At 34.3% G+C, this 14966-nt stretch overlaps 3 protein-coding genes across 3 annotated transcripts; 2 read left to right on the forward strand and 1 right to left on the reverse strand.

Annotated features, from left to right (window-relative positions):
- Nucleotides 1-603: 603 nt before the first annotated feature.
- LOC133674785 ((DL)-glycerol-3-phosphatase 2-like) lies at nt 604-5264 on the reverse strand. Its single transcript, XM_062096019.1, has 6 exons — nt 5070-5264; nt 4427-4651; nt 3002-3062; nt 2754-2901; nt 2510-2589; nt 604-1024 (listed from the first exon to the last, which is right to left on the reverse strand). Exons 1-6 carry the CDS (start codon nt 5149-5151, stop codon nt 892-894), a joined length of 729 nt encoding a protein of 242 aa, XP_061952003.1. The 5' UTR covers nt 5152-5264; the 3' UTR covers nt 604-891.
- Nucleotides 5265-8448: 3184 nt separating this feature from the next.
- On the forward strand, nt 8449-9678 carry LOC133674708 (uncharacterized). Its single transcript, XM_062095916.1, has one exon. It carries the CDS (start codon nt 8449-8451, stop codon nt 9676-9678), a length of 1230 nt encoding a protein of 409 aa, XP_061951900.1.
- A 1234-nt stretch (nt 9679-10912) lies between these two features.
- Nucleotides 10913-14193, forward strand: LOC133674709 (uncharacterized). The gene is made up of 3 exons (XM_062095919.1): nt 10913-11360; nt 11447-11502; nt 13768-14193. The coding sequence occupies exons 1-3, from the start codon at nt 11054-11056 to the stop codon at nt 14095-14097; spliced, it is 693 nt and encodes a 230-aa protein (XP_061951903.1). The 5' UTR covers nt 10913-11053; the 3' UTR covers nt 14098-14193.
- The last annotated feature ends 773 nt before the right edge of the window (nt 14194-14966 follow it).

A 14966-nucleotide genomic window follows, 5' to 3' on the forward strand; every position in this document is an offset into this window, starting at 1 on the left:
GTCCAACACATTAGCAGTTGTCCAGGCGCCTTTTCAAGTAAAAGCTTGACCTTTTCAGCAGAGTGGGATCCCTGCAACGCCTCTGAATGAACGTTTGGAACAGGCTTAGGTACATTCTTAAGTGATTTGATCTATATCCTGACATGACAGGAGTAATGCTTCAAATGGCAATCTATGAAAAGATGTTGATATTTTGATTGGCTAAAACAAAGTGATGGTCAAAATGAATAGCTTAATAGAGGCGATATGGCTGCTATGGCAGGTCCAATCTCTAGATTGAATATGAATTGCAGAGATATATGGCAACCATTACAAATTTCGATGTGAAATTGAAACAGTACCGAACTGAGATATTATGCGAAATATAGAAAATATTGCACTTTGCCTAAATCAAATGCCGGGAAAGAAATAGGAGAGGCAAAATGATGCAAATCTCATCACCCTGATGCATGGCCATTTCAATTGTTTATCATCTTCCGTATCAACAAGTCGCAGCTGACATTTTCCTTCACATTGGCACTGGCAGAATATCCACAATTTTTCATCATTTTCTTTCTTGTCAACATATGTTTGGCTCAGGAAAAAGAAAGAAAACAACGGCAATTTGCATTTCAATGAAACCCTAACCATTATGCTGCAAATTCAATCTGAATCATTTGTTACATGGGCCTCTAATAGTCAAGTAGATTTCTGTCCTTGCAACAATAGCAATATAATGAAAGTTGAATATTACTTTCAAGATATATAGTATATGGCTAATCCTCAATGAGAATATGTTAAATGTTTGCCCGAAGAATAGATGTCCTTTCATTAGACAAAAAGATCGAGGAGTTTTAAAAGGTAGCTTCTCTTTCATGGTACACTAACCATGACGCCAATAAATTTGCACATTCAGCTTTCCACACCCTCGAAAGGAGGCAAGCCCCAGTAACTTGGGTTGAAATCCAACAGGGAACTTAAAACTTGATCTGCAGTTTCATGATGAGAGCTATCCAGCCTCGGATCTGGAACCATTACCGCAGACCTGCATGGTATGTGCAACAAAATATATTATCAGCCATGCAACAATTTCAAATGTCAAAAATTCCTAAATTGCATCATGTCAAATGCCTTTCCCAACTATCAGGGACCTATGATGCTAAGATAATGTCATTCAATCAAATGCATTTTCCAAAAGAAAAGAAGGCAAATCTTCCTGCAGGAAACGTTATAACCAGCAAAAGACACATGATGGGAGCTATTCTTTCTTTGCTTCCTCCCCTTTTCCAACCATATTGATCAGTTCATTATGAAGATACAAGCCTGTGAATTATAACTTGAAAGCCTTGACAACGGAGTTAATAACATAGTCATTGGGCCACCAGGTCAATCCATAAGTCATCGGGTTAACCCGTAGGTCAATCGTGTGGTTATTTTTAACTAAATTGATGTCATTTAAGAAAGAGAAAAAAAATCAATCATTGGAGTTGACTTGGTCAGGTCTCACCCGAGTCATGGGTTAACCTGCTAGGTCACTTGGGTTTGACTGGGTCAATGTCCAAACAGTTTGAAAGGAAACCCAACTCAGAACAAGCTCTGGGTTGACCTGGCAGTACAGGTCGGATTGAATAACCTTAGTTAATAGAGAGGACCTCATGACTCACCAAGTGGCCAACATGTGTTCGTGAATAGGAAGAATATACATGAATAGGGGTGTCCCTGAATGGAAATGTGGGGCAAAAAACCCTAAAAGATAAGGACATTGGAAAGCATGAGCCACTCCTCTTGTTTCTCAGATGTACTAGGATCACCTAGCTGGCCTAAATTTCGAGTTGATAAAGTACACACTCCATTCCTTAAATTGTAATGTATAGAGTTGATATAATGAGACAATTATCATATAGGAGTAGAAAATGTGTCTTGAGAAACAAAGCAGATTGCTGGGGTAATCACACTGATGGATGTTTGATATAATATACCTAAAAATAAGGGTAACTCAATCTCCTATATAAAATTATCAAATTGCATCCACTAGAAACTTGTTGAAAGGAAACCCTGAAACTATTAAATCTCCAAAATTCTCTCTAGATTTGAAGTCATATCTAAAAACCCCATGGCAATTTCAAGAGCCGCATGCTTCTTGATATGGCATTTTCCTGCTTGGACTTTGAGTGAAATATAACCTCAACCCCCAAACCCCAAAAGAGAGCCACCAAATGGATTTTTGCAGCTCTAATCAGTATGAGCAAGCAAGATGAAATCCACAGATTATATACATCAAGAATTCTAAAAAAGAGCAAGCATGCTTCAAGAATTCTGATTGAGGAGAGGACCCAGGTGAATATTTGGAACAAAGAGGATAACTGGACAAGACAAGCTTTGGTTCCTAACATGGAAGTGGGCAAGTATGTTCGAATTCCCCACATATGGACAGCAGTCTTGGCTGCAAGTCAAGCAAGTAATATGAACGGCAACAAAAACTAGAAATATCCGACAAATGTTGAAAGAGATATACAAGCAATGCACTTACATCCCAGCAGTCTTGGCTGCAAGAACACCTGCAGGTGCATCTTCAAAAACAAGAATCTTCATTGGATCTACTGGGCCACCCTATCAATTTACAAATAATAATATGCTGAAGTGCACTGTTGATGTCAAAGTAAAAAAAAGCTAACTCAACAGTGAAAGATGAAATGAATCAACCAAAAACTCCTATCCCATCATATTTTACAGTTCATCAGTAACTATAAAAGAAAAACCATCTACAAGAATACCTCGAATCTCCTGGCTGCAGCTAGAAATACATCTGGTGATGGTTTGCCTTGTTTAACTTCTGGATCATCTCCAAGAACAATATGATGCATCAATGAGAAAAGCTCACCGTGTCTTTGTGTTTTCAAACCAAAATGGCGCTTGTGAGAGCTGAAAAATACATCCTGTTAATTACTTCTCAAATTTAAGGCATATCATTCACAAAAAAACTAAAAAAAAAATCTATGGGAAATGAATAAATAAACCATACCCAGTTGCCACGGCAATCGGTATTCCTTTTGCATGGAGATGTTTGATCAAACGGCTTGCCCCTACAATAAAAAAGGATTCATGGGAAAATTCTTCTCGCAATTGATCTTACATTACAAGAAAGCAAGAGATTATGCACTAAAACTTCTAAAGTCCCATTTTACATTAATTTATAAGAGTATCCCAAGTCCAAACGTGGTCAAACAACATTGAAAACCTCACAGGATGATTAAAAATAAAATTTTGAGGGAGAAAACACTACTTTGGCCTTTTATGAGTTGTTTTACATGTTCCCTTATAGTTTCCACATGACAAGAGAGGAGCCAACGAACGAAATTCTCCTCTTTTCTCACTTTCTCAAATGGAGTGTTCCAAGGGACAAAAAGCCTTCCTCAAAGAGATTCCTATGCAAAATAAGAAGCGTAACACCTTGCATTCAAGTATAGTCCTTTCTCACTCTCTTTCACCGAGACAGAGAAAACATTGGGATGAGCTTTAAAAAGCTCCTCAAATATTTATGTCATCCCGTTTTGAGGCAGAAAGTTCAGTTAAACCATCTCCATGGAACTTGATCCAACTATCCCCAACATTCATGCACTTTCAATTACCAAGTGAATGATGAGTTTGGTCAAAGAGGATTTGTGTTGATACTTTAAATCTTAATGGTTCGAAAGTAATTATGCAATGCAAAGGTAGACTCAGGCCTCACGTATTCATGTCTTGACCTTTCTGCTATATTTTTTCTCATCCAGGGGATGCAAATTCTCATTTGAAAAAGAATACAACAGGAAAGTGCATGCTGATTAAAAGAAACAGGATAGGTTTCCTGATTAGTTTGAGGATGAGTGGCATGGGGAGGAGCAATTGAAAGAACTATATCCTGATTACTTTCAGATAACAGAATAAATCAACTGGAGGGCTACAATCCAGACTTCATAGATGGTTTATTGTCTGGTTAAATGGTTTAGGTTTAGCTGATGACAAGATTGTGTTGAAGATTTACAAGTAGAACACTTGGTTCCTGGTCCTATTTTAATGCATTACAGGTTATTGGAGGCTTAGAACAGAAACATTTTCCTGAAGAAGTGAATGTTAGGAGTGCCAATGAAAGCATCCTTTTCTGTGTGGAAACCAGACAGAAAACATGTCTTTAATTCACATCACCAAAAACCGGTTCCAGTTAGAGAGATAATAACAGCTTCTTTTTTTCATTTCCTATAACATAAGGCTAAAAAGAAAAGACTTGCATAGAATGCAATTCTTAGAAAATAAAAGGAAAGAAATGCACTGATCCTAGCCTTTGGGGTCCTTTTATGGTTTTTCTTATTCAGGATAGCTAATGAAAAATCATCAATATACTAACAAAATTAAACAGGGAAAGAATCCAGTCTAGGTCATGCAAAATAATTTTTGCAATAAAGAAAACCTGGCATCAGGTCACTTGTTGGAAATAGGTTTTGCAGCATGGCCTCCCTTTCCACAAGAAAGTCTTCAGCTGAAAGAGAGTCACTAATCCCAGTCTCCTCAACAAAGATCCGAGCTGATTCTATAGCCTTCTTCCCCATCATTTTTGCCTTGAGAGACCAATCAAAAGCTTTATTGTATCTAGCAAGTATGATTTCTTGAACTTCAGTATAGAATTTCTCCGTATCTGCAGCGTAGTGAAGTTGAAATAAAACCCATGAAATATATAGGCTTATTTTATTTCCAATGGAATCGATGCAGTTATACAGCATTCTCAATCCCACAAACATTTTAAAATAACACTGCCATTTTAGACACTATAAGCCACCTTTCTCTAGCAGAAGTGAGAGAACCGGCAGCAAACCATTAACACTTGAAAGGACCAAAGTTATCCTCTTCACGAGGAAGGATCAAACTTGCTACTGCGACATGGGATTTCAGAGAAATTTTTTGTCTCATAAATATTCACGTTGATTCAACTAAGAATTGAAAAAACAGACTCCAAGATCTATCTATCTATTTATCTATATGCAGTAGGAAAATATAAAATAAAATAAAATAAATGGAGTTTCAGCAAATGAAGTCTACATGTCAGATAAAATTACCGAGTAAAAGACCATCCATGTCGAAGATGACGTGAGTGATGGGTCCTTTTTCGCCTGAAACAGGAGCGGAAGGATTGGCCATTTGCAAATGGAGGAGGGACCTGCGGATTGAAGGATTTGAAGGCGAAGCAGCTTAATTGCTTGGATCCTCCGAGTGGAAGGGATACTATGAGAGGAGTCCAGGGACATCACCGACATTTCATTCGTTGACTGGTTTTCTAATTTCCAGTCTAAAAATTCACTCTTATAAAATAATTTATTTTTTTAAAAAAAAATCGACTCTTTAAAGATATTACTGATATCTTGAAGAGAAATATTGTCTCTGCTTGCAAAAAACAAATTTAATCCACGAAAGTCTTGTTATTTGATTAGGTGGGATTTTATTTTATTTTTTTCTTGAGATAATTGCCAAAACCCTTTTGTAAAATAATTTTTCATCCAAAAACCATTTAAAAAATTTACTCCTCGACCCATTTGAAGATTTTTTTATACGGAAAACTTTATTTTGATATTTTACATGAACAAAAATATTTAATAGATTTTATGTGGAATATATTTTTATTCTTTAGGGATTATACCTTTAATATATATTGTGATTGCAATTTATATTATGTATATAATTGTATTTTTTATCCTGATGAAAAAGACATCATCAATATAAATTTTATACACCAAAACTAAATGACTTTTTTACTTAGTTATATTTATATATAATGCTAAAATATTTAACTTTGTACCATGTTAAATATGAACAATAATTTAATATTTTCTTATGAACCACCTTGCTTAGATTTTAACCATAATACACCTGCATTGCACTGCGGAGTTAATTTTTTTTTTGTGTAAAAAATAATATTCATATGTCATAATTGTATAAAGAATTAAGAAAAATTTATGATTCAAATCATAGATTTGTATAGGTTAAATTAGTTAATTTTATCTTAATTAGATGAAAAAAATAAACAATAACAGTAAATAAACTAAATAAAAAAACAAAAGTAATTACGATAGCCTAGGAATAAAACTTTATTTTAAAGGAAAAAAACAACATAACTTAATTCTCAACCAATTAAATACTATCCAAAGTTTACGCAAGTTAATATAACAAACTTGTAACTTGAGTAATAAAAATCGAGTTGGTCCAGATTAATCTATTAAACATGCAACTCATGTCATGAGATTATGACAACCAAAAAAAAAATAAAGAAAGTCATAAAATCCATTTTAAAAAAATAATATTGAATAATAAAATCAGAAAAGAGAATAAGTAAAAAAAATAGATATTAACTTGCATTAACTTTTTAAACTTATGTCAAAGGTTATTAGACAATAAACACTCTATCTGGAAAAAAAATTTAAAGTTTAATTTTCAACTAATCAAATATTAAATGATAATTTTTTTTTAAAAATCAATTATAAAAAAGAATCCAGTTCAATTATCATTTTGTACTTTGGTTGAAAAAATTGAAGCCCTGGTTATGAGAGTATTTCAGCACTTTTCATAGGCATATTTGTTATTAAACATTTCAGCGGGGATATGATATTTTTTATATAATTATTTGCATAGTAAAAATATTATTCTACCTCTAAAGTTAACAAAATTAAGACATGGAGCAGGGAGGTTTTTTGAGCTTTTACAAATTGTTAAATAGTTAAAACACATCTTTAGCATTGAAAAAGATAAAAAAAAAAAAACCTTTGTATATGGTGTGTTTTTGTATTTTCACACTATTTTTATGTAATTTTCTATAATTATGAGGGATATTTTAGTATTTTGATATTGTGTTATTATTTTTAAATTCAAAAAGTTGTGCTTAACGAACGTTTACTTGAGTTTGACAAATAAGCAATATCAAAATTATCTGGTTGTCAAACCCAATTCACTTAGGTCTGGCATGATTACCAGATATTCTTAATATTTTTTTTTATATTTTTTTTAAATAATATTGATTTGCTGCAGATCGCGGGCCAATATACTAGTGAGCTAATTAAGAGGTGTTTGTTTAATTTATATTGAAATTTTCAAAATTTTGATTTTTTAAATTAAAATTTTTAGATATTATTAAATTGTTTTAATATATTAATATTAAAAATAAATTTTAAAATATAAAAATAATATTATTTTAATATATTTTTAAATTAAAAAACTTTTAATAAATAATTACTACTGTTGCATCGGTAGTATCCTGTTCCCCAGCACCTTAAGGAAGGGAAAATAACAGGACAAAACTGTCTTGTTATATGACACCGTACTACACTAAAAACATCACGTCGTTCTCTGCTTAAGCATCCTTCTCCTCGTCTCACCTCTGGCCCTCTCTGATCGATCTTTTTCTGCGTACTCTGAAGTCCGAAGAAATAAACCACTACATGTTCTTAACAAACAATACAGTGAGGTAATCCATACAGTTCCATTAATAATTCCATTATTTTGTTTTGTTTTGTTTTTTTTCAGAAATTGGCCTAAATTGCTTGGATTTTTTTTTCTTTTTATGTAGACTTCAATGCAGTATTAATTTGTTAAGAAATGTTTCCCTTTTCTTGAATTATTTTAGTAAATGTAGGAGGGCTTTGAACCCTTAAAGGAGCGGGGCATGTTAGAATTTTGTCCATGGCTGATGGAGAGAATTAGCTGTACGTGTTGTTTTTATGTATAGTCACATGATAAAGGGAAAGCATTAGTCAATCTGTATATTTTTTTTAGGGTCAGCCTTACTGTGCTTCATTGTCTTCTTACAGACTTTATAAACTGCCCTTTTGCTTTTTCAATAGTCTGTTGTCATTTTAGGTTAGAAAGAGAGGAAAAATGGTGCGGGCTGTAACTGAATCAAGCTTATGGAGCAAAAGGGAAAACCAAATTGCACTTTTTTTTTTTTAGCCTAATGTGGGTGTTCAGCTTGCGCATACCTCGACTGATCTCACGGTTCCTGAAATTAACGACCATTCAAGCCTTCAGTGGCTATCATACGGTTCCTGAAGTTAACGACCATTCAAGTCTCCAGTGGCTATCATATAAATAATCATAAAATTCGAACTTGAGATCATAAAAAAAATAAATTTCTTTGAGCTAAGTTCTTACTACTAGACAACTATCTAAATAGTTTGAAATTGCTGTTTTAATTATGAAGAAGGGTGCAGTGCCAGCACGATCGTCTTATAATTTGGATGTGAGCAAAGTAACACAATTAGTTGATTGCCGGGCACTTTTGTGGATTTGGGGGGAGAAAGTTAACAAGAGAAGCTGCAATGATTCTCTTTATTCCAGTTGTTGCATCAGTACTGACGATTACATCAGTCGACTACCTGATGATGTTCTGGTTACCATTCTGTCTCGACTGACATTTAGAGAAGCAGCCAGAACCAGTGTCGTCTCCAGAAGATGGAGATGCTTGTGGACATTTTATCCTGGTTATTGGACTTCGATGCTTCAAGTACCGTGTTGGAAATAAAGAACAAGTCTTACGAGGAGAGGGAGTTGATTCTTCCAATCGAACAGCGTAAATTTGTGAATTCAGTGAACCAAGCCTTGAAACAATATCAGGGTTTGAGTGTTGATGAACTCAAGATTTGTTTCGATGTGGATCAATATAAACGTGAAATTGATAGTTGGATCCACTTTGCAAAGGAAAAAGATGTTAAAAGGTATCGGTTCGATTTGAAAAGTTGTACAAAATGGCCGTTTGGAGACTACAGTTTTCCCTTGCAGTCACGCAGCTCTTCCAGCTTTAATTCTCTAACGGCCCTGCATTTGATATCTGTGGAAGTGACTGGAAAAGTTATTGAGCACCTTTTATCTGATTCTCCATTCCTTGAAGGGTTACATGTGGAACGTTCATCATGCCTGGGTGATCTGAAAGTTTCTAGTTCTTCTGTGAAGTTAAAATACTTGGTTTTAGCTTATAATCTTGTGGAAAATGTTGAGATATCTGCCAAAGATCTTGTTTCTTCCAAGTATCATGGGAGAAAGACGAACATGTCTCTTACGGATGTTCCTCGACTAACCGAGGTATCAGTTGGGGGACCTTACTGTGATCATCTATTAAAAGATATGTTATCAGAATTTTCAAGTTATCTTTCTCAACTGGAAAAGCTTTCATTGTGCCGAGGGTTTAAGACTTTTGATGATTACCTTAACTTTTTGGAATTTCAGATGAATTGGGGCATTCCGATCCAGAAATTCTCTGGACTAAACAATCTTAACCAAATGCAGTTGACTTTAGATGTGTTTGATGAGGAGGGCCTTCTCTATTCCCGCTCTTTGATAGAAGCTTCTCCCTCATTACATAGATTATCGCTGCAGTTACGACCAAGACCTAAAGAAATGTTTGGGGAGATGACATGGAGGTCTATTGGGGGCCAAAAACATCGATCCCTGAAGGTGGTGGAAATTGTTGGGTTTACGGGTCGGTCTTATGATCTTGAACTTGCCCTGGACTTAGTCAAGTACGCCGTATCTCTTCAAAAATTGATAATTAATCCGCGACAGTTGTTTTGGTTGGAAGAGGAGTCGAGCTCCAATGAAGACACAAGGGAACTGGGGGCTGCCAGAAATCGTGCCCAAAAGATGCAAGCAAAATTACCTTCACGAGTTGAATTGGAAATACTTTAATCTTTCATGGTTTTTTTTAGTTATGTATTTATAAAACTTGGTAACAGTAAAATTACCTTTCGATTGGGTAATATTAGATATTTCTAGTGCAATTTAATTTTTGTATTAAAAAAATATTAGTTATATTTAAATATTTTTTTTAAATTAAAAAAATAACATGACTCAAAGCATAGGGTGAACCAACAATTTAATAATTATTAAATAAAAATATTTAATTTTTAAAATCATGTTTAGATAATCGTGTTTAAAATTTGAATAGTATAATTTCAAGTTAATTTATTTTTGAATTTTAATTATAATTATGTATTTTAGATTAATATTATAATTAGATTAATTATATATATATATATATATATATATATATATATATATATATATATGAACAACACAACCCAAAACATGCTCCAAAACCTAAACATATCATTCTAGTTAAAAAAAACAAAACGCTAACTAGAGCAGAATTCATGTTAGCTCAAATAAAAATAAATAGTTTAATATAATGAGTTTTCATTTATTAACACAGCTCAGTAATCAAAAGTAATCGAAGAAGTCAGTAATAATAATAAATTTTCGTCTATATAATTAATCCTGTTTGGATAAAACATATACAAATCCAGAATTGTAATGTAAAAACAGATACCACTCCAAGCCCTCTCATGGAGCATGGGCTCACTCCAAACAGAGCCATAACAAAGTTTTCCCCGAGTATCCTATTAGTATTATTGTGTTTTTACTTGTATGTAGATGTGTTTTAAAAATATATTTATTTTAAAAATAAATTAAATTAATAATTTTATATTTATATTTATATTTTTATCAATGTCAATTTTCTATTTTTAAATTATTTTTATTTAATTTTTATGTTATCATAAATTTTTTTTGACCTTATTTTCTTAACCTATCAAATTATATACCATCATGTATGGCATATGTCAAATAAAAATGGATTTATAACACATATCACAAAAGGAAAAGGGTAGATCGAAGTTTAATGTATGAATTTATTTTCAAGAAAATAAATAAGTTTCTGATTCTATTAATTGAAACCATGGGGATGAGATTAGAGTAAATAAAAATAAAAAAATATAAAAGTATACGAAATGAATAGTATAGGGTAGGGACTAATAAAAGCTTTTGAACACCTTTAAAAACAACGATCCACCTCTCCCCGTTTCCTCCAATCACACCCAAGAACTTAAAATCCAACGGTTCACAATATAAAACACACCCATCGCACGGATCGACACTTAATCCAATGGCTACCACGCCGCCTCCCTCTCTATAAAACTAACCTCTCCAAGTCCAATCACAGGCAGCTGCAATCATAAAGCCAACTTGAGATTTTTGAGAGGGAATCAAGGAGGGTTAAGCAAAGATGTCAGGAAGAGGAAAGGGAGGTAAGGGATTGGGAAAGGGAGGAGCCAAGAGGCACAGGAAAGTTCTTCGTGATAATATCCAGGGTATCACGAAGCCTGCGATTCGTCGTCTGGCTAGGCGTGGTGGAGTCAAGCGTATCAGTGGTCTTATCTACGAGGAGACCAGAGGCGTTCTCAAGATCTTCCTGGAGAACGTGATTCGTGATGCTGTCACGTACACTGAGCACGCTCGTCGCAAGACAGTGACTGCTATGGATGTTGTGTATGCTTTGAAGAGGCAAGGACGCACTCTCTATGGCTTTGGTGGTTAAGGGGATCTGGGGATTTTCTGGGCTAGTGGTCGATTTAGGGTTTTTATGTGTTTCTTGGGTATGTGGTTTGATAGGCATTAGGCTTCAGCTTTACGAGTAGTGGTAGATATCTGATTCCTCTACTTGCAAAACGTCATGTATCTCTCTGTTGATACTTGTGCTATATGAAAAGCTCTTATTGCTTCATATTCTGTTTTCCATCTTGATTAGCTTTAATCTCCTGATTCAATTTCTCAAGCTGGGTTCTCTTTGCCCACTGAGAAATTGTAAATTGTATGAAATCAGTAACAAGATTAATCATTCACACCACGAACACGATTTATGGTTAAAGTAAAATTGAATTTGAGTGTTGATCCGGAAATCCAAAGACAGAAAAGGTGGATTTAGTTGCCTATAAAAAAAGGGACATAACATGTGGTTTTGTTCCGTTGTCATGCTCTCTCTCTTTGAGCTTTATCCATGTTTTGCCTTTGGCATGCCATATATACTCATCTGGAATTTCAGGATTCTAGGCGTGAGGAAGTAAGAATCTGAAAGCTGCCGCTTCTGGCTTGGATGCATTGCCATTGGCTGAACCAGAATCATGTTGATCATTCATACTGGGAATTCAATTGAAATGTTCGATTTGCTGTCTTCAATGTTGATCTCAGTGAAATGATTGTTGCTTTCTCTTGGGTTTTCGAATCTCATTTTGTCTTATTGACCTGCGTTTTGCTTCTCAATTCTTTGGAATTCTCTCAGGACAGAAGAATTGCTGGAGACATGTCTTCCGTTCATGAAAGTTGAAACTATCAATCAGACGATAGTTTGAAATTGGGTTTGCCTGTATGAATGCAATATCGAAGAATGCTCTACACAACTTGCAAGCAAAGATTTTTGGTTGATTCATCAAAAAGAGAAAGCATTTGAAGTTCTTAAATGAAGAATTTTGGGGTTACGTCAATACAAATGTTTCCAATGGAGGAGGATTGAGATGCTTCAACTGCCTTTACCATGAGGATTTTTATTGGAATTTTACAAGGGGAAGCTGTTCTTAAGTTTAATGGGCCTAATACTGTAATAAGGGAAGTTTAATGGGCTTAAATATCTACAACGCTAACAAATTTGATGAAGACGCCCTCCGTTATTTCATTGTGGAACCAAGATCGACTCAGATCCTGTATTTTTATTATGCACCTCGTTAATTGACATATAAACTTGTGATCCCAAAGGATGAAGCCATTTACTTGGTTCCTTATGAAAAAAGAATTACTTATTACTTAATATATTAAAAGGATTAACGTGTCACCTCCTTCACTGTTAATATAAATAGTAAAAGAGGTTACTTTTTTCTTTTCATTCTTTTCTCGAATATTTGCTTGATTTTAAATTTATTTTTAAAATTTATTTTATTTTAATTTTTATAGAGTTATCACAATCTCAAATAAATATTTTAATATTTAATTTGTACTTGGTTTTATAATCAGTTTTATAATCATTTTTTTTATTGAATATAATAAAATAAAAAATATTTTTTTAAAAAAACAAAGCTCTTAAACCCAATAAAACACACAATTAAAATTGCAGATTTGCAGATTTAACGGGTTAAACTACAAAACTCATGTCGATCTAATGTCACCGTTTTAATATTAAAAAAATCATTTTTATCTTTTTTAAAGTTTTTTTATATTTTTTTTATCAATCATTTAAATTACAATAGAACTTGTTAAGTCGATTGACTTGTGTCATAATAACTTTCATACAATTAATTTTAAATTTAAATTAATTATAAAATCAAATAAATTTTTTTTAAAATTTACATACTACATATGAAATAGTTTCTTATAATTTAAATATTTTTTTACATCATTTTTTTTTAAATTTAAACGCGTGGTAACACAGCCCTGTAAACAAGCACCACTACCGAATGATTGATCTATAGCTGCAAGAAGCAGTAGTTTTATTTTTTGAAACGGGATAAGGTATTTTTATTGTAGCGTCTCACAACACTTCCAATTTTCCGTGAGCAATTTAAGGATTCCCTTAATCATATGTAATATCAAAGAATAAATGCCTTAAATTGCCTTCATGGGCTAAAGTCGTTTCGCATTTTTTGCTAACGAAAAATATCAAAGAAATTGTATTTTCACCCTCGAAAATTTAAAATTTCAAGTACCCCAAAACCATCCCGCTTAAAAATCCCGCCTTCCAAAAAAAAGCCCAAGATCCCGCTCTCCCAAACCCCAAACTTTAACAACTAATCAACTTCAAGCACCCACAATCCAACGGCCAGTAAGCTAAGCTTAACCTCTCACTCGGATCGCTATCTAATCCAACGGCCACCATACAACCGTGCCCTTTATAAAACCAGCCTTCCAAACGTCCCCGAACAAACAATAAAATCGGATCAAAATATCTCCTAGAGTAAAGAAAAGAAAAGAATGTCAGGGAGAGGAAAGGGAGGTAAGGGATTGGGAAAGGGTGGAGCCAAGAGGCATCGTAAGGTTCTTCGTGATAACATCCAGGGTATCACCAAGCCTGCGATCCGTCGTCTGGCTAGGCGTGGTGGAGTCAAGCGTATCAGTGGTCTTATATACGAGGAGACCAGAGGTGTCCTCAAGATCTTCTTGGAGAATGTGATTCGTGATGCCGTAACCTACACGGAGCACGCTCGCCGCAAGACAGTGACAGCTATGGATGTTGTGTATGCTTTGAAGAGGCAAGGCCGTACTCTCTATGGGTTTGGTGGTTGAAGGGACCTGTTCCGAGGACGTCTTCTTGGTTTAGGGTTTCATGTGTTGTTTATTTAGGCTAACAGGAAACAATAAAATGCAAGGAAGTTTTATGCATGCAGCAATCCTCCATACCACTACCATGTCCTGTCTAGCCCTATATATATATATAAAATGGTTTCCAGTTTAAATCAATTAAACCTGGATAACTCATAACGAACAGATCTAAATCACTACCATGTCCTGCCTAGCCCTATATTTGCAACCTGCAAATGGATCGAACATCCTCCAAACCCGCGAGTGATCGCCGCTAGCAATCCGGCGTTTGTCTACGGCCTGCTCATGAGGGTAAGACCGACTTTTATGAGGTTAGTCACCGATATGAGAGTGGGGTTTTTACGTGCAATTGATCAATGACACCATGGCTGCTTGCTTATAGATTGTTGTGTTTCTTCCTTTTGCTCCATGGGGTTTGCTGTGTCTATGTGCATGTAGCATTCTTTGATATTGAACTTGTAATGTAGATTAAGATGTGTAAACTTTGCTGTTACTTGTTATTATTAGCTAGGCATTTTATCAAGGCAAAAATTACTTAGGGCATCTTATAATTTATTCCGTTATATACTTTGTCTCTATTATTTTGTAAATTATTGGAAACATATCAATTATAGAATATGCGAATTCCAGATTGTTGGGAGCCTCAGACAAGGGTTCTTTCTTGAGAATCATAATCAGTATCCTCTTTCAATGATTTGGCAGCCTAAGTAGATTGGTTTTGTTTTAGTTTTATGCTCAATAGTTTTCATCACCTGTTGATGAGACCATGAAGAATGATGATGAAACATGGAAGTCACAAGATGTGTTCTCATATGTTAAAGCTTGCATTATTG

Source organism: Populus nigra, chromosome 15 (genome assembly GCF_951802175.1).
Source record: "Populus nigra chromosome 15, ddPopNigr1.1, whole genome shotgun sequence".
NCBI classification, from domain to species: Eukaryota; Viridiplantae; Streptophyta; class Magnoliopsida; order Malpighiales; family Salicaceae; genus Populus; species Populus nigra.